An 18,551-nucleotide genomic window follows, 5' to 3' on the forward strand; every position below is an offset into this window, starting at 1 on the left:
AATACATGGAATAAAAACACTATTCCATTCATAAAAACATGTGATTTGAGTGTATAGACAAAAAGCTGAGCATAGATCTAGGAGGTCACAAGCTCGGATATAATTCCTAATGTAAGGAGATTTTTCAGACGCCCTGTTCTTCTGCTCTGTCTTTGCAGAGTGCTTCGTGGTTTCTGTTTCTCTCCTGGAGTTTCAACTCTCCAAGTTGTTAATGTTAGCGTTTCTGAATTTTGTTTTTTTTTACCCATGTTACTCCAACAGCAGTGTGTTGTCATCAGTCTCGAGAGGTGCCAGTTCTCTCGCATGTCTGCTGCCAAATGTTCGATCCAGTCATTTTCTTGTCAAACCTAGTATCTTTTGTCACATCTGGTTCGTCTTAAGTTTCGGCCCCATGCCTGCCTCCTTTTGACCACAATTTGTATTCTCTTGTATATCTGCCTGTTGGACTGATGCTCTTTGTTAGCTTGTTTGTCCCTGACCAAGACTAAACTGCCGAAACCAAGTCTGTCTGCCACATGTTGGTGTCTTCATCCTGATCCTATCACATTATTGTCAAAAATGTACACTGTGTGAGTGTTTCTCACCATTTTCAAGATAACCTTTTTAAATCTTACTGTATGTTTTGAACTGTGCATACTGAAAAATGGATGACGCGCTGGTGAACCAAAACCCATCAACATTTCTTAAGATAAACATAAAGAATGTACGTTTACAGTGTCCTCTGACCTTCAGCTGTCACGTTCAAATCCTTTCAATGGACAGTGAACATGTGTGTCAAACACTTTTATGAATTTCTGAAGCTGTCCGGTGAACAATGTGAAAACCTTCACAACTTACTTACTTTGTTACTGACACTTACTGAAGTGAAGATATAAATGTTTCATTTCCCAATAACTCAAAGCTTTCCCATAAAACATCCCATTTTGTTCGATAGCTTTTTACAGACTCAATTTTTACGAATGTGAAAGATCTTTAAAAAGTGAAATCTTTGGCAATGAATGAATTTGTTCACGCGACAGCGCATGAAAGCTCAAGCCGGTCACGAGTGTTTTACCTTGGCAGCAGACGGTAGTCCCCAGCATAGTCGTCATACTTGAACTGGACCACATTTAGCTCAGAGTTATAATACTTGCAAGCCTGGGAGAGAGGAAGATTAAGTTTAAATATTAACATGCTAAAATGAGGGTCTCACAGCTAATCATGGACATGAAGCGGCTGAACTATCTGCAGACAATGAGAGGGAGCAACTTGCAGTCTGAGGGCTGGTTACTAATGTGCAGGCTGGGATTCATCATTAGATTACTTAAATAATAAAATGGAATTAAGACTGTGTCCCCAGGGGGTCTATAAATAAGAATATCTTTACATATCTGAAGATCACATGTCTGGCTGAAGCAGTGTCCTCATACAGTACACAGACTGCAGGATACTTTCACATCCTGTTTGCTAGCTAAATGTCGGCTCGTAATGTTCTCAAATCTCAAATCTATTAAAAAACATGTTGACTTTTTGTCAACATTATCAGACAGAAAATATTGTCAAACTTAAACAGGACATCTCACACATACTTGCAAATACAGTCAGACAGACATGTGACGCCACTCTCCGATAAGTTTCCGTCTATTCAGATATTACCTCGTCTCTGAACCCTCGTGTTTGTGGCTGGTTGAAATGGAATGAACTGTGATGTCTACACACTTGGTTTATTTTAGAGGTTTGAAAAACCATCGCACCGACGCCAGGGTGCCCCATATTAGGATCGACCTCAACTGACAAGCTTAACCACTGCAAACCGAAACTTCCATTTACTCAAAAATTCAGTTGTCCCCCCCAACACACACACACACACACACACACACACACACACACACACACACACACACACACACACACACACACACACACACACACACACACACACACACACACACACACACACACACACACACACACACACACACACACTACCTGTCTGACCAGCAGACATTCAGCCTGTAGCTCCGCCCCTTCAGGAACTGTCGACTTGAGAGTCCTTCTCTCCTGAGGCACAACAGACACCTGGAAGAACGAAATGAAAGCGCCAATGTTCTTACAATGACAAATAGAGAAGTGGTCAACAACCTTTCCTGTAAATCGGAGGCCCTTTTTTAATGCGGAAAATAAATATGAACGAGTGTTAAGAATCGTCAAGACTTTGCACCAGTCGACATTGCCGGTCAGAAATAATTGTCTGTACTATAATTCGTCCATTTGTCCGATGTAAGAACAACATTCACAAAAAAGTGGTTATGATGAGCCAGCTGCTGTCTGGTGGACAATTTTTCATGTACGCATAAGGTTAAGGTCACTATTGGCATGTGAGATGTTTCCATTGTTGTGATGTTGACAGAGAAGCAGGACTGAGTCTCAGAACAAGCATGACTGGCTGACACCACAAAGCACTGAATGACTGTACAATGTCGTTAAACACATTTTGGTTATTGTGGGGGTACAATAATTGATACAATAAAATTAATTAGAATACAATAGTCTGATAAGAACACAACTTTGATGCATGATGAGTTAGCTAAATGAAATAATTGACTTGGTAATATATTAGTCAGTTAAACCATTTGCCGTTTTATTCAAGTGTGAGGCTGCTTCTCTGCGATGCAGCCGCCCACGAAACTAGGCAGTGCTAGAGTAGACCTCCCTTTTAAAACAGCTCTTTGGGAATTTGGAGAGATTTCCTTGTGTGAAAATGTGTTTCTCATTGAAAACAAGGTAACAGTCAGACAAAAACTTGCATATAATCACTCCAACGGAGCAATGCAAATTAGTAACCAGGAACGTGCCTGGTTCCAGGATGTATCTTCTTATAATTAGCCAATGGAAAAGGACAAACTTGAAAAACTTTCAGCTTGAAACACAACCTGACACGGCTAAAGGCCTGGTAGTAGATCCAGTTTTATTATGGTTTCTTGCTCCAATGTTAATATCTCATGAGAAATCATATAGAACATGAGCAAGTAGAGATTTCTGACAGAGGGAAATGACACATACTGTATTCCACATCTAGATCAACTGCCTTTATTCATTTATTTAGTTTGGTGATCACCTGATTTTATTTTATAATTTGAAAGAGCACAAGATAAAATAATATTTTGCAAAATGAAAATTTTCTAATGTAACAATTATTTTGATCTGGATCATCGCCATAATTTAATGGATTCTTCCTTCGATCAAAATGCACGTGTGCCAGTTTTTATGAAAATCCACTCATTAGTTTTTGAGATATCGTGTAAACAGACAGACAGACAGACAGACCGACAGACAAATACACGCAGATGATTTCATAACCTCCACGGCGGAGGGAAAAATGGGAAATAAGCAATTCATTACATTAATGTCTATTCATTTCCTTCTCTAGACATACAATGACTCTGAATAATTTAGGGGAAATCTCTTTGCATGCATCATCTTTCTCAGGATTGACTGGACTAGAAACTAATAACCTGACCTCTTAATGCAGTTTGTATGAATAAAAAATACAGCAGTAGGACCATATAACAGAAAAGACAACAATTAATTGTTCAGGTGGGTGTCTATAAGCATAAAGGGGTACAGAAAAGGACATCCACACAGAAAAAGAATAGAAACAAGCTCTCTTATGAGCAGACGAGCTTCGATTTACACATAATCCAATCAGCTCACCAGAGCACTGAGTTCACTAACCCATTGGCAAAGGGAGGATCTGGTAAATAGCTTTTGTGCATTAGTGCTACTCTGTCAAACCACTTTTACTTACAATTATGGAAACTGACTGTAGGCTGCAGACATGAGGGGAGTCTGAGTCAATTGTTTTTCAGCCGGACGAAGCTGCGAAACAGCAGTCATGCACCAAAGCTACAGATCAGGGGTCCACACGCAAATGAATACTTTTACCACAAGGAGCCAATTAGGCCATTTTAATGTACAGGGGATCTGTGCATCTGCAGCAGCGCATTAGCACTGTAATGAGGGTGCTAATGAACAAAGACCCAAAGAGAGCCGAACAGAATTGAACTGACCGTAATGAAAAGGCCGTAATGCTCAACATGCATGATTAGCGTGAACAAAAGTGTCCCGCTGAGTGGCATATATTGCTTTTACACGTCGGTATATCACTGTCAAATTAAAAGGAGACTTTTTGGTACCATTACTGTAAATCAATGTTAAAAAAAAATTGGGGGAAAAAAAAAAAATCTGTCTGAATTCTTATTGCCGTGTGGGGTACGTAATGAAGTCATTTTATTCAGATTAGTTCTCAAGTCTTGCCCAGAGCTTAAGCGTGAATTATAATTGATACAGTCAGCCAATTTGGAGCCGCTGCTAATGTAAAACCACCTACATGTGTGGCTGAGTGCCGAGGAGGTATTTGTATAACTCGGTTCATTTAGTCTTTGCCAGCAGGTTTACTGGCCTTAGAAAAAGTTAAAAAGAGAGACGTTTAAGTACAAAAGTCAACCAAAGGAGTTTTCTTGCATCAACAGTGCAAAAAGCACAGTGTAGGTGCTAACTGAACTATAAAATCACAAATCAGTTATGTGATTATTAGTCTGTTATTTTGTAAAAATTTCAATAAATCATGTGTGATTGTGGCTATTGGTTTCTTGTTGCTGTAAGTTGAATGACTTGGATAACTTAAAGACACTAAGATATCACATAGAGGAGGTTTGTTTATAAGAAACAATCAATCCATTTGCTGTTGTCCTTCAACTACCTAAAAATGGCTCAAAAACATTGAAAACACACTTTAAAAAGGGACCAGTTGTGGGGAAATCTAAACTAAACATACTCCAAACAACAAAATGGGGATTTAACATCAAAATACAATCATTTTTTAAACGTTTGCATCAATGACTGAAGCATCACATAACCAAACAGGAATACACACACTTACTGAAAAATCATTGTCAGGAAATAAAAGCAGGTCTCGAAGAGGGTCTTCCTTCAGCTCATCCCCCAGTTCAGAAATGACCGCCTCATAGTCAAGTGGATCAATCAGTTTGGGCTTCTCTTGCTGCAAAAGGAAAGACAGGCATTTGATCAGTGTCTATCTGTGTTGTACGTAACGCTATAAAATGGGACACGATACATTATGAGGTCCCACAAGATTTAACTAGTTAAGATATCATATAAAACAGTGACAAAATATTGACCATCCTTGCTCCTGTTATCTTCTATTAAAAAAAACAAATATGTGGCAGCCATACTTAAAACACACACCTGACCATTCTTAATAACATATTCACACAGCTTCAAGTAGTCTCAATGCTCTTCACAGTCACACACCAAAGATGGAGGCTGCCTGGCAAACAAAGTGGTTGGATAAAACTGGAAGAAAGTTAGGGCTCAGTGTCTCGTCCAGGTGCGCTTTGTCAAATAGACAGGCGGAGCTGGAAATCAAACTCCCAATCATGTGACTGGACACACTTTGCCACAGCCAGCCACAATATCATATAATGCAATATGATGCAATATAACTTGATCATTGCGTATCGTGCAAGTATCACTGGATGTCAAGTATTTGGTCAAAATCAGCAAATATGATGCAAGTGAGAATGCTTGCTAACTTTTGAGACAGACAGACAGACAGACAGACAGACAGACAGACAGACAGACAGACAGACAGACAGACAGACAACAATATATTAATAGGGAGAGGTAGGGGATTAAAATACTAACTTTAAAGACGGAAGACGACCCACTCTGAATAGCAGACTGAATATCAAATGTAACGTCAAGCCCAGTTGAGATGCAATTAATAAATCACAATCTATCAGCCCACAAATGTCAAACATGAAAAATGGTCATGCCTGTGAAACTTCCTGTGTTTTTCTGTGACATCACTCGCACCTAAATAAAGTTGATGAGGAAGTAACATCACAAGCGAAGTGAGAGTTTGACACACCCAGCTATACCATAAATATATATGATAAGTATAAGCTTTAAAACAACACAAATGACTATTAGTTGCTTGAATTAATTCATTTTATATGGAAGTATGTGTGGTTTCTCTATTTAAAAGCCAATCTCACATGTATAGCAACCAAATGAAAGTTTCTGACATTTCTTAGAACTTGACTTGAAACAGGCCTTGTACAACTCCAGCCATTAAACCGTGGCAAGTTCTGTTTTCACACAGCCCTTCAAACAACAATTACCAAAAACCACAACTTGTAAACCAGAAATGAACATACACACAAAGCATGTCTCCATTGCAGTCCAACTTTCTCTTCTCTCAAAGAGATTTAAAGCTGCAGTGAGTTAAGTTACTTTTGTCACTCGGAGAAGACCAACAAAGAAGCAGCAGCAGCAGAGCAAAAGCTGGATGTGGTCAGGAGAGCAGAGGAAGCAAATGATCTCTGGTTTGGTTCACATGCACAGTGCAGCCCATTGCTTTTACCCACAACAGCCACTAACAGCTAGAACAGACTCAGTGGCCGAGAGCCAGCACAGAGCACCGGGGGAAAAGGTCAAGAATGTAACTCAACACAAGGTGATCCATGCTTCATGACAACTTGCAGTGCTGCCGCTACCACCCAGACTGCAAAGTATTCACTCCAGCGCAGCATTAAAAGTCAGCATGCTTTATACTTCCTGTTATGGCCAGAAAAGAGTTCTGAGTTAGTGCTTCAGTGGCGTTTCTCTATTCCACCTCGTTTTTGATTAAGTAGACCCTCACTCACATCTTTCACAATGACTGCCAACATTTTTCCGCCCACAGGAGGTTCAGGGTCCTCAGGTACAGGCACTACAAAATCTCCATCAGGCTCATGAACACTGGCAAATTGAATAAACTGGTATGAAAGATAGTTAGATAAGCTACTTTGTAGACATGTAACATGTAAAATATGCTTAAGCACGTTTAATATGTTCACACTGTTTAGCATGGAGGTGCCTATCACTCCTACAGAATTATTTCTCTGTCTGCTACTTCTCCATTCGTGGCAAATGGGATATTTTATAGTATCTTAAACGTGTAAGTCAATGTTATATGACTCCTTGTTTCAATTGCAAATAGAGTACTACCAAATAAAACTTCAATAAACCCAATAACTTCAGCACTTACTGTAACTGACTCCATGTTTAATATTCTACACTGATGACATGAAACAAGCTCTCAACATCATGCTGGCTCAGGGTTTAGTGGTCAAACTCCTAACATGGGACAGGTAGGGTACAGGTGGGTGCAGAACACCCTGTGGTCATTAGAGCTACCATGCTTCACCACATTTCCAATCAATGAAACAAAGTGAGACAAGGTGAAATCAAGTATATGACATATATGTGACACTAGAAATAATCGTTTATTTACTAATTATCTAAAAAGCCAAACAACATTCTTTAAAAAATGCACTATTATGGAATTTGAAGAGGTCAGCCCAATTACACAAGCTAACTTAAATCAAAGAAGAAGACGTTTTAATGTGCGAGTGGTGACTCTGCTGCGACGCATGTGACACCAAAGCAAACGTCTGAAGGGAAAACTTGGCTACGCTCCCAAAATGACATCTGTCAATGACTGATGTATCATCTGCTTTGTGGAGTAGTCTTACTCTTATTATACTCTCTGTACTTTGCTCTTCACATCAGAGCCTTAATCAATAAGATGGTAAAAACAAGTCTTCAAAAGAAGCAAACACCGGATACAGCAATTATCAGACACCCCTCTTTAAAAGATTAGATTATTATTATTTATAGATTAAACTTGAATCTATAAATAATAAATGAGTATGACTACCATTAAAGACTATGACTGACAGTAAACATGAGCCATCGATTGTAGATAGACTAGACATGACCCGGATAGGTACAAAGACGAAAGTATACAAATACATACAATACTCAGCCGGTTGAAATCCGATCGCCCTCGTTTGCACTTCACTTTCTTCCTGAAGGTGATCTTACTCCTGAAGCTCATTGCCATAAAGATGTAGTGTCACAATCGCCCAAGATACTACAATAAATGTGAACTCTACTGGACACACGTTGGAGGCATGTGCTCTGTCAAAAGGAGAACTAACACTCAATACATTTATGAGCTTGTGTCTGCACACGTGGATGAAGAGGAAGTTGACGTTTGATGTCCGACACACACACACTCACACACGCACTCACACACGCACTCACACTCACACATATATGCACACAAAGCCACAAGTGCACGTACGACAGCAAAATCCCCTGCAAACAAGAAACCTCTCCACCACGTTCTCCACTTCTTACACATTCAAATGCGACTTATAGTAGTTCAGCCTGTTGATCTGAAACAACGTCATGCAGAAAACTAGCCGAGTCTTAGTCGTTATCTGTACAATATACAGATTTGAATGTCAACCGATATCTGCTGGCTTCTATTTATAGGTGAGTATACACGTAAAACATAAATACTTTATATATAACACACCAGGATTAAAAAGAATTCAAAGATCCCAGATGGTGTATTTTGGATGTGCAGGTATGTCATACAGATGATACAATAAAAGAGACAATACAAAGACAATTCTATATTTGTTTATCTGCGAGCACATGCATGCAAACACACTTCCCCACATTAGGCCTCAGAGCAGAACAGAGATCTGTACAAGAGGAAACAACTTTTGATGATACATCAAGCCTGTACCTTTTGTTAAACTTATTCCATAAGAGATCACGAACCTAAACTTAATAATTCATTTACCCTCAGAGTGCTTTTATGATTCTGAAAGCATTGTCCTTATGAACAAACAACTTCAAGCAATTAGAGAAGGAACCACAATTTCCTCCTTTGAATGACGTATAAATATATGTCTTAGCTTTTATAAATGGTTGATGACACAGTTGTTTTAAAGCCACCGTGTCTCACATGTTCATGCTTGTATGGTTCTTTTGAAAATCGACCTTCTGTATTCGATGAGCTGTTTTTAAACAGGGTAACTACAGCAGAAGCTAACCTAATAAAACATAAACTAACTTAATTGGATCATTTTGACTTCATGCAAGAAGATGAGAGGCCTTGAGAGAAAAATACCAGATGGGCATGGTTATTAGGTCAGTTGTTTCCAACCTGTTTTTATTGGAGCCACCTCACATTGCCCCGAAGAAAGGCTGTGGGCCCCCATAATCTCTGACGTTCCAAAACATTACACTGAAACCAAAACATTGACACACACACACCCACTTTCACTTAACATATGAGTAAATCGCTTTTAAAAGGCAGTTTCTTACATCTAATGTAAAAAAAAAATCTTTAAAAATTCATACGCATTCCTGCTTACAGCAGGTAAAAGGCAGTGATGTCTGTTTTTAAGTCAATCTATATGAAGTTCAAGTCTTTTTTGTTTTTAACTTGTAGTGGGAATTTTACACCAACTACAAATGTGTGGCATTAAAAACTCAGAAATCGGCAACTGGTGTGAACTTTAGGAAATATAGTGAAACAACAAAAACAGCACAGCCCCGGAAAATCCACCTGCACTTCCAACTGTTAAATGACACGTCCGTCCGCTGCACGTTTTCCTGTAACATTTAATGATGCGAAACAGTGAATCACAATTACACTTTCAGCAATGCACTCATTTAGGCCCATTTAGTGTCTGCTGCAGCAAGCGCCAGCAGTTGCACCCACCTCCTCTTCTTTCACTCCCTCCTTCTTCTCTTCTACACCAGCTGCCTCGGACGGCTCCATCCCTCCATCCCGCCCCGCTCTCCCCCTCTGTCGCTTCCTCATCTCATCAAACATCCTGAGCAGCGTACTCCTTTCTTTTTTCCTTTGATTCTATCGCCGTCTCTTCCCCTTGTTCTCGCCCTGTTTAACATCCCTTTTAACATTTCTCTTTCAGTTCACCGTGCTCTCCTCCCGTTTCCATGCCGGGGTGAGGTAGCGTGGGTGTTGATAAACTACAGTTGTGTAGAGGGCACAAATAGATGGGGAGGGTAACAAGTGGAGAAGAGGCTGTTGGTGTGCTTTTATTCATTTTGGTTTTTTGAGTGTGGGTTAGAACAGGAAAAAAAAATAATTCATAACAGAGGTTTTGATTTTAGTTTTTGAGAACAAATAGAGATTAAGAACTTGATGTTGACAAATTGGCGTTACAATGTAAACCTTGGTGAAACGCAATAAGGTTAAGTGTTACAGCGGCTGCTCTCCATGCAGAAAAATGCACCAACATTTTCAAATTAAAAGCATCTAAATAGCACCACAGGGCCTTTGGATCCCAACAGCTACTGACAATAACTTATTACGATATGAAAAACATTACTAAAAAAAAAAACATACCACTTGCCATGAGAATAAGGTTCAAGCTCTCTGAGGCTCTCATCCATCTAATTTGAAAAGTCGTTCTCTAAATTCCTTTAGAAAGACAATAAATTATTTTTAAGAGCTCCATGAAACCGACTGAAGGCAAAGACGGAGATCAAAAGTTTCACAGCTTTTTACTGACCACAAGCTGGTCTGCGTCACCCTCGAGTACATGTTTAAAGGCTTATCGTCCTGTTAAAGGGGAAAATGTGATGAAAAGTGTGACAAACGCAGAAAGAGAGGGAAGGCGGAGAAGGAAAACAGACTGATTAAGGGTAAGATAGGAAGACAGACAGGCACAGAGCGGGCGGACGGAGGCGGCTGCTGAGACAGCAGAGAGGAGCAGAATCCAGACGTAAGCCATCTGCTTCACATCAGTGGAGAAACACAGGATCTGGACGCAGTGGAGCTAACGGGGGCTGAAACTTTGACGGGACATCATTCCACTGATGAGAAACAGAGTTTGCGTCATCTTTAAGGCCAATTGGACATGTTGAGTTGGTGGTCCAGTGAAACACAAGTTTGTCATGAATAGATCACTAACTGATAAACATGTCACCACCACCACCACCATACTTATGAACAAACTAAAGGTATAATGAACCAAATTACCCCTAGCGACTGAAGAACTGCCTCAAAATGAAGTAATGTTATATAAATTCACTCGTCTTGGAAATGGGGCTGGCAAATAGTAAGGAGAGACAAGAGGAGTATAGTTAGGAGTGACAGAGGAAGTCAAAGATGGGAAGAAGAGGGGATTTACATAAATGACTTTCTAAAGGTACGGTAAGTACAAATTAACCTGCTGTATATTGTCCAACACAATCTAAAATCATCTGCATATTTCAGGGAAATCTAGTGACATTAACAAGCTGATCAGCTAGCCACGTCCTAATTTGTCTTGTAATACCACGTTGTACCACAAGATGGTGCAGCAAGTTGCTCTCGCAGCAACATATTAAGACATAGGTGAAAACTGTAAAGTTGACATTTGCCTACTTGACACTTGACGTCAAGAACATGTCTCACCCTTGGAAAAACCACACATAAACAATGAGAACATGCAAACTCCACACAGAGGCTCACAAGCCAGGATTAGGATTGAACATTTCTGGCTGTGAAATTATGAACAAGTACACCAATTTATGGCCCCAACTAACAGTAACTCAAAAAGTGCAAAAATGTGTCATTACTAAATCTTTCACTCCATACTTTCAATCATATATGTTTTTGTAAAGGCTCATAACAGTCACAGCACCAGAAAATAAAGTTCAAAGTAGTTACAGTAAAGTATTTTAGGGAGTTTTTTGTGTAAAGAGAAATTTGGAAAAAAAACATACTCTTCATACTGGAACCACCATAAAATGCCGACATGGGGTCAGTTTCCAATTGGTTTCATTCACATCTTCACAACAGGACTTAATGGAGTTCACTAAAGCTTCATTAGACCTTCGTGTGTCTCTATTATGCAGGTGACACGTAATAATTTGTTTTCATTGGTTCTCCTAATATCCAATTATCTCATTCTCTTTAAATATCTGATGCAATTACATGCTAGAAAACCTTTACAAGAAGTAGTAATGACAAATCTGGTTACGGCTTTTTTTTAATTTTAATCAACACTAATGGATCACAGATGGGTTCACAATCTACAAGCACCAAACTTGCAGAAAGCAGAGTTGCAGACACTTTGCTGCTGCATTTTAAAACACGACAAAACTCACATATAATGTAAAAAAAAAAAAATTCCCATCATACTTGCATTTTATTACGGTCTTTAAACTGTAAATGTTTCAGTGAGATTTAGGCTTTTTTACGACGACATGAGAGCACCACATGCAAAAAAGTCGCCCAAAAAAAGACCGAATTTGTGCATTAGTTTGAAGTACTGCCTGGCCTCAATAAATGCGCTGACGTAGGTTTATTTATTGTAACAGAGTCTGCAGGTATCCAGGATTTTGTTTACAACCATTCTGAAAACAGGCTCCAAATTATACAGGGTTTATGGCGACAGGGAGCGATAGAGGGAAAGAAGGAAAGAAAGCCTAAGCGGCGACCGTACAGACTACACCACTGCCAAAACTCGAACATTTTTCCGCCGGGCTTACAGAAACTGGGACTTTTCTGGGAAGATAATTGTGGGTAAGACTTGATGATACACACACCAAACACATGTCCAACATGTAGAACTAATGCTGAAGATTAAAGTCAGTATGAAGAAACACACTTATATGCAACTTATTCATCAGTTCCTTTACTCGATTAATCAGCCTTTTATGCATTCAGTCATTCAATCAGTCAAACAGCTTTAATCCATCATCTCAGTAATGGTTCTGTTTAAGTGGCTATTTTTATCGCGTTCCCTGTCAGCCATATGCAGAGAAAGCAGATTTTTCCCACAGAAAGTAGATTCCTCATGTCTGACCCCACCATCCCCCCCGACTCTCCTCCTTTCATTTCCGTCCTTCTGCTTCTCAGCAGTGAGGGGAAACAACCCGGCATCGATCACGGATCATACATCAACCTCAGGAACATGGAATTAAAAAGTAGAACTGCTGCATAAGGAGAATTGAAAACGTTGGGAAAATGAAGAAAGACAGATTCACGCTCAGTTAAAGTTATTGCTTCAAACTTGTTAAACTGGTTTTAAACATGCAGCTTGCATTAAAATAGTCAAAGGTGCAGCTGATCGTAGCTGACCAGGGGTGAAGGCAGGACACACTCTGGACATGTCAACAGTAGATCACACGGCTAAAACAAAGAGAGAGACAGTCACACACACTCTTATTCACATCTACAGGTAATTTGGAGTCAATCAACCCAAAACACATGATTTTTGGACTGTGGGAGGAAAATGGATTATAGCAGTTGGAAAAGCTGTCACACACAAACAGTTAGAACACTGACTTGTTAGGTGAGAGTACTAAACACTACATCAACATGTGACCCCCACATAAACATACATCTGCTTTTCTCCCACAAGCAATTGGACTTCAGAACTCCCAGACTCATCAGAACCGTTGGACACTGTTGGAGGCTCCTGCTACCTGGGCACACATGCATTCAGAAGGTAACAGGGACTTGTGCTGGTTACCATTACAATGATGGTCAGAGGTGAGGCGGTGGAAGTGTAACCCTCTAGGGTGGGCGTTGCAGCATCCAGCGACATCTGGTCCTGTCGCGAACACATGTGTCCACAGTCGGCCCCGCCCACCGAGCGCAGCAGCAAGACCACACTGGCCGAACAACCCATAATCCACTGCTGTCAGCGACTCCCAGTCCAGCTAGATCCCGTCCAGCAGTATGAAGTGTCACCTGAGCTGAGGTCCCTGCTCTGTCTGAGCTCAGCGGCCTGGCCTGATGACACAGTCGAGTTTCGCCCCTCTGGTCCAGCCAGTGGTGCAGTGCTCTGTTGAAGCCGAGTGTGAGAACTAAGGCTCCATCCTGCTCCCAGTGTCCTGGATTTACCTCCAGTTTCACTTTCACCAGTCCAGCTTCACACGCTTTGCACAACTGCTCTGCTCCAGTCTGCAGCCCCTAATGTTGCTGCTGCTGCTGAGCTCACACACTGGCAGCCTTACATCTCTCTCTCTCTCTCTCTCTTCCTCCAGTACACACACACACACACACACACACACACACACACACACACACTGACTGCAGCTGTGCATGGTTCAGCCCAGCTCATTCAGCAAATCGTAGCCTCCAATAGCAATCAGCTGACCAGAACCAGCTGCGATACACACACACATTGACACACACACAGCGTAGGGCAGACGCACAAAAACATATACATCATTTCTGATGTCCATTCTTTCTCTCTCTCTCTCTCCCTGTCTCGGTCTCTTTCTCAATTAAAGCAGACAAAATCAGAGTTCTGCTGGTTGTGTTTGTGCTATTGTGGTTTGTACATTGAAAACAGCCTAAAGCGCTATCATGCATTCTGGCTGATTGGGTAAAATAAACTGATGCTGAATGTAGTGATTGCAGTGTGTGTGTGTGTGTGTGTGTGTGTGTGTGTGTGTCAGTAATTTCATGGAGGTTGGCAGAGTGTGTGACGCTGTATGGGAGAGTGTCTGGGAGTAGTGAGAGAAGGGTTACTGCGCAGAGGTGGATGGAAAGTGGCGAGTGGGTGGCTTTACAGATGAAGCACACATGCAGAGTTTTTAACAACTGCAGAGGCAACATGTGAAATTCCCCTTTCCTCGGTGCTGAACTTGAAAAAAAGCAGCAGGACATCGAGTGAAAAATTCCTAGATTAAAATTCCATGACATCACTTCTGATGCCTGGGATGAAGCTAATTTTTCTCATGTCACTGAGACATGTGGTTATATTTTATTTTTCATGTTTCATTTTCACTGTGTGTGGCTGAATTGGAATGAAATTGCCCTCTAAGAACAAAATGGTTTTCATGTGTTTTGCAGCTATTTGAAAATCCTCTTAGAATAAAACGTCTTTATTTTCCTTGCCAGTTGTACTTGTTGAACCGGCGGAAAACCAAAATATAGGTTTTAGAGACACGGTATTCCTACTCGTAGGGCAACTTATGACAAATCCAGATGTTTCAGAGAGGAGGGCTCCATTTTCTGTCAGTTTGGAGAAGTAATCATGATTAAAATAACGAACATCCTCCAAACAACAATGGCTGTGGGGATTCATATATAAATGTGCCAGACTCTTCACAGGTTTTCTTGTATACTTGGATCCAAGCAGCTGTTTATGTATTTAATCTTAAAAAGTAAGAATTTTGCACAAAAAAGGCAAAGTATGTCTGCGTGTGAGTTTAAGTGTTACTTGAATGGCTTACTCTAACAATGCATGTTTGTTGCCAAGATTTTAACTTACATTTATTAGACATTATACTGTCCAGTCTGCTTGTGAAGAAGCTTCAGTCCTTGTGAATATGACATAGATTTAAATACATTGCAAAAAAATAACTTTACTGACGAGGAATACAAATACAAGATGAGGGGTATAGGCCCCGTCCCACCCAGTAAATCACACCATCCTGTCAACGAAATGCTAATAAAAATGAAACATGCGGCAGTGATTCTGTTTTCACTGTTGTCGGCCATCTTGACATTTGTTTTAGACAGAAATAGCAGACCCATAGTGACAGACTGAGAAATCTATCAATCATCAAGTACAGCTAAAAGACATCCTCCCAGCCTCATGCAGTCAGTGACTGTCAACATAACCAACGATGCTGATAATGAGGAAGTAAAACTAACTTTACTCACTGAAATAGTTTAATGATCGTACTTTTGTATGACATTGTGGTAAAATTGAAGCTAGTTTCTTTATTTCTACATTCACAACTGGCATCATAGATGGTCTACAGCAGCATAAGACCACACCAGGTATCACTTCCTTCAGCCCAGAACAGGAAACTGAGGTCACAGTTCACAAAGGCTCACCAAAACTGGATATCAGAAGATTGATCAAATGTTGGATGAGACCTGATGTCTCGCCTTCAGAGGTTTAAAATTTTGCAGAAACAACATGAAAGCATGGATTCATCCTGCCTTGTTCAGATTGCTGCTGTGTGTGAGGACATTTCCTTGGCACATTTTGGGGCCCTGAATGTGAATTTAGCATTGTTTGGCCTTCACAGCTGACCTGAGTATTGTTCCTGACCATGTCCATGCCTTTCTGACGATACTGTACCATCCTCTGACAGTTACTACCAACAGGATACTGCACCATGTCAAAAAGCTCCAACCATCAAACATTTGATGATAAGTTGATTGGACTCAAAAGACCTCCATAGCAAAAATAGTTCAGTCCAAAAGAGTAACCTTGTGAAGTGGGATGCTGAAAGCAAAATCTCTAAGGAACATTTTCGGCCCCTTGTTAAATCAATACTGCCAAGAATTGGGATGGTTCTAGTATATTACCAAGGTTGGAAACAGTGTGTCTATATCTTTATATCTTTGAATAGATAAGCCCTAAATCAGACCACTAGATTTATGGGCAAGCATTAACAACAAGTTAAGACTGTTTTATGTATAAAGCATTAATTGAGATCAGTTTACATGTCCCCCGACTGAACATAATATTTTAGCACAACAGTATGTGGATAGTATCCAAAGGCCACACTCTTAGATCCCTGCAGAGAAGGAGGTAACCATGGTGATGTTGTTAGGTCATGATTATGGTCATTAGTGTCTGTGTCAGTGTGGCAGAAAACCACACCCACCACCCACATAAGTGTTCATTATTGTAATGCCTTACATAGCTAAATATAAACAGCACAACTCACACAAACAAGCAACAAAGACGCACAAAAAGTGTGCACATGTGGAATTGTAGTTCCTCTCCCACACACTGTGCAAATACTAACAGGAGAGCGAGATGACAGTGCATGTGGCATTCCACGTGGAGAGACAGAGAAACATTAACGGCACCCACAGTCACCCGCCCGCCTGCTTCCAAATCCACTGCCTCTCACTGAAGGCTCTTCAGTGCAACATGCCTTATAGCAGCAGCTCTTACACACAGAAATCACAGAGATGGGCTTTGTTTGCATGCCAGGCCTCCACAATGGTCTTGTCATGCAAATATGCCCACACAAACATGCCCTCAAGTCCCTAGTCAAGTCCTCATGTTACACAACTATCTTGATATTGTACTATTATTGCATTCACTCCACCTGACTTCATACTGTTTACATACACAGGCATTTTTTTTTATTTATTGTATTCTATTCACTTATTTAAGGCGACATAGAAATACTCAATTTAACTGAATGTTGTCATTTGGAGCAATATTAAGGCTTGATTGAACAGTAATAGTGGAGAGGAGCAGGATATGATGAGGCAAGGGAAATGCATTGAACGGTTGCTGTGGTCAGCTTTAAAAACTTTTCTTCTGGGTACACACACGCTACCAGATTCTCTCCTACATTACTAAGCATTATCTTCACACTGTCTTTATGGCTGACCTGCTTGGGCAGTGGAAAACACTCAAGGAAAACACTTTTTAAAGGTCTGTCCTTTTGTTTTAAATGGAAGCGAGAATATGCCCGGTAACATGTGTTTTAAAATATGCTTGCTTGTGTGTGACCGGGGGTTAAGCTGTCTGTAAGTCTGAACCTCTGTAAAAGATGACATCATCAGGGTGTATAGGGCAGTGTGCTGCCATCATTTGCAGAGTTAATGTTTTCCAGCTGTGGAGCCTCACTCTTAATAATTCTCTCTTCCAGGCAGAACTACTTACTAAACAGTGCTAAATGTGACAATTTACATGGTTTGTACACTAGTTTCATTGGTGATTAAATGCATATTTGCATGCTACATATGCATGCAGGTTAACAATTCAGGCAAAATGCAAACATAGGGCATTTTACTAACTTCAAATGCCTCATCCAACGAGACCAAGTCGGAAACCACAGTCCATTAAGTGTGCTGCACACTGCCTTGTAAGCAGTTAGCTCTGCTATAGTTGGGCTCCCTGTAGGGATGGAGGCTGACTCATAGCAGTGGCTTTTGATGTGGTGCAGAGTTTCACAGAGTTTACTTGGGAAAACACTCGCCCGTTCCCATGGTGACCACAACAGGAAGGATGCTGTCACTCAAAGGGGGGCGGGCTCTCAGCAGACAAAGTCTCAGCCCCCTGGCACTCGCAGAGCAAGGAGAGGGACACGAGGTCAACCTCTTTCTGGCTGCATGACTCCAACAATTCTTTCACAGCATGTCTGAGAGGAGGAGAAACTTTGGAACCCATACTGAGGAAATGAATAAAACTGTAGAAAATGTCAGAAATTAGTTTTTCAAAATATTTTTAAGTCAAACCCTGATAACAAAATAATCCCAATAAGGGCATATTCAGGAAAAAAATATAGGTTAAAATAAAAGAAACTACAGGATACAAAGAGCATGATTGATCAGTGCGTGGACAGAGGAACATTCAAGGTGCAGAATACATTACTTGTACCCGCACAGCTTCCAACATGCAGCGGAAAGAGCAAATGTGCTGCAAAAAAGTTGATAGACGGAGGGAAATTAAGTGAATTTGGAAGAAAGGATGTGGTCCTGTTTAAAAGTTGAAAGTTTCTTGGACAACTTTCCCTTCCTACAGGGAACATGAGTCTCTTTGCAGGACCTGAATACCCCTGGAGCTTACTTGAACAGAGACCATCAAACCAACAAATGAAGGAAAAGGTTAAATTTCCCTCCTTAAAAGACTGGTGAATGATAAATTAAATTTCCTTACAGACATTGATGATGATGATGATCGTCTTGT

At 40.5% G+C, this 18,551-nt stretch overlaps 1 protein-coding gene across 7 annotated transcripts in view; it reads right to left on the minus strand.

Moving 5' to 3' along the window:
- The window catches only part of dock10 (dedicator of cytokinesis 10), a gene marked incomplete at its 5' end in the record, with an annotated part of 73,240 nt that overhangs the window by 37,995 nt on the left and 16,694 nt on the right, over nt 1-18,551 (minus strand). For 2 of the 7 annotated variants that reach the window (XM_080460053.1, XM_080460049.1), the window contains 4 exons: nt 1,055-1,137; nt 1,969-2,058; nt 4,922-5,041; nt 7,865-7,979. In XM_080460053.1, the coding sequence (XP_080316179.1) occupies nt 1,055-1,137; nt 1,969-2,058; nt 4,922-5,041; nt 7,865-7,951 (380 nt within the window). Of the gene's footprint in view, nt 1-1,054; nt 1,138-1,965; nt 2,059-4,921; nt 5,043-7,864; nt 7,980-13,400; nt 13,903-18,551 lie in introns of those variants that run through there. The other 5 variants (XM_080460050.1, XM_080460052.1, XM_080460047.1 and 2 more) reach the window with 4 other exon arrangements.

The sequence above is a fragment of the Lipophrys pholis genome (assembly GCF_963383615.2).
Source record: "Lipophrys pholis genome assembly, chromosome: 3".
In the NCBI taxonomy this organism is placed as follows: domain Eukaryota; kingdom Metazoa; phylum Chordata; class Actinopteri; order Blenniiformes; family Blenniidae; genus Lipophrys; species Lipophrys pholis.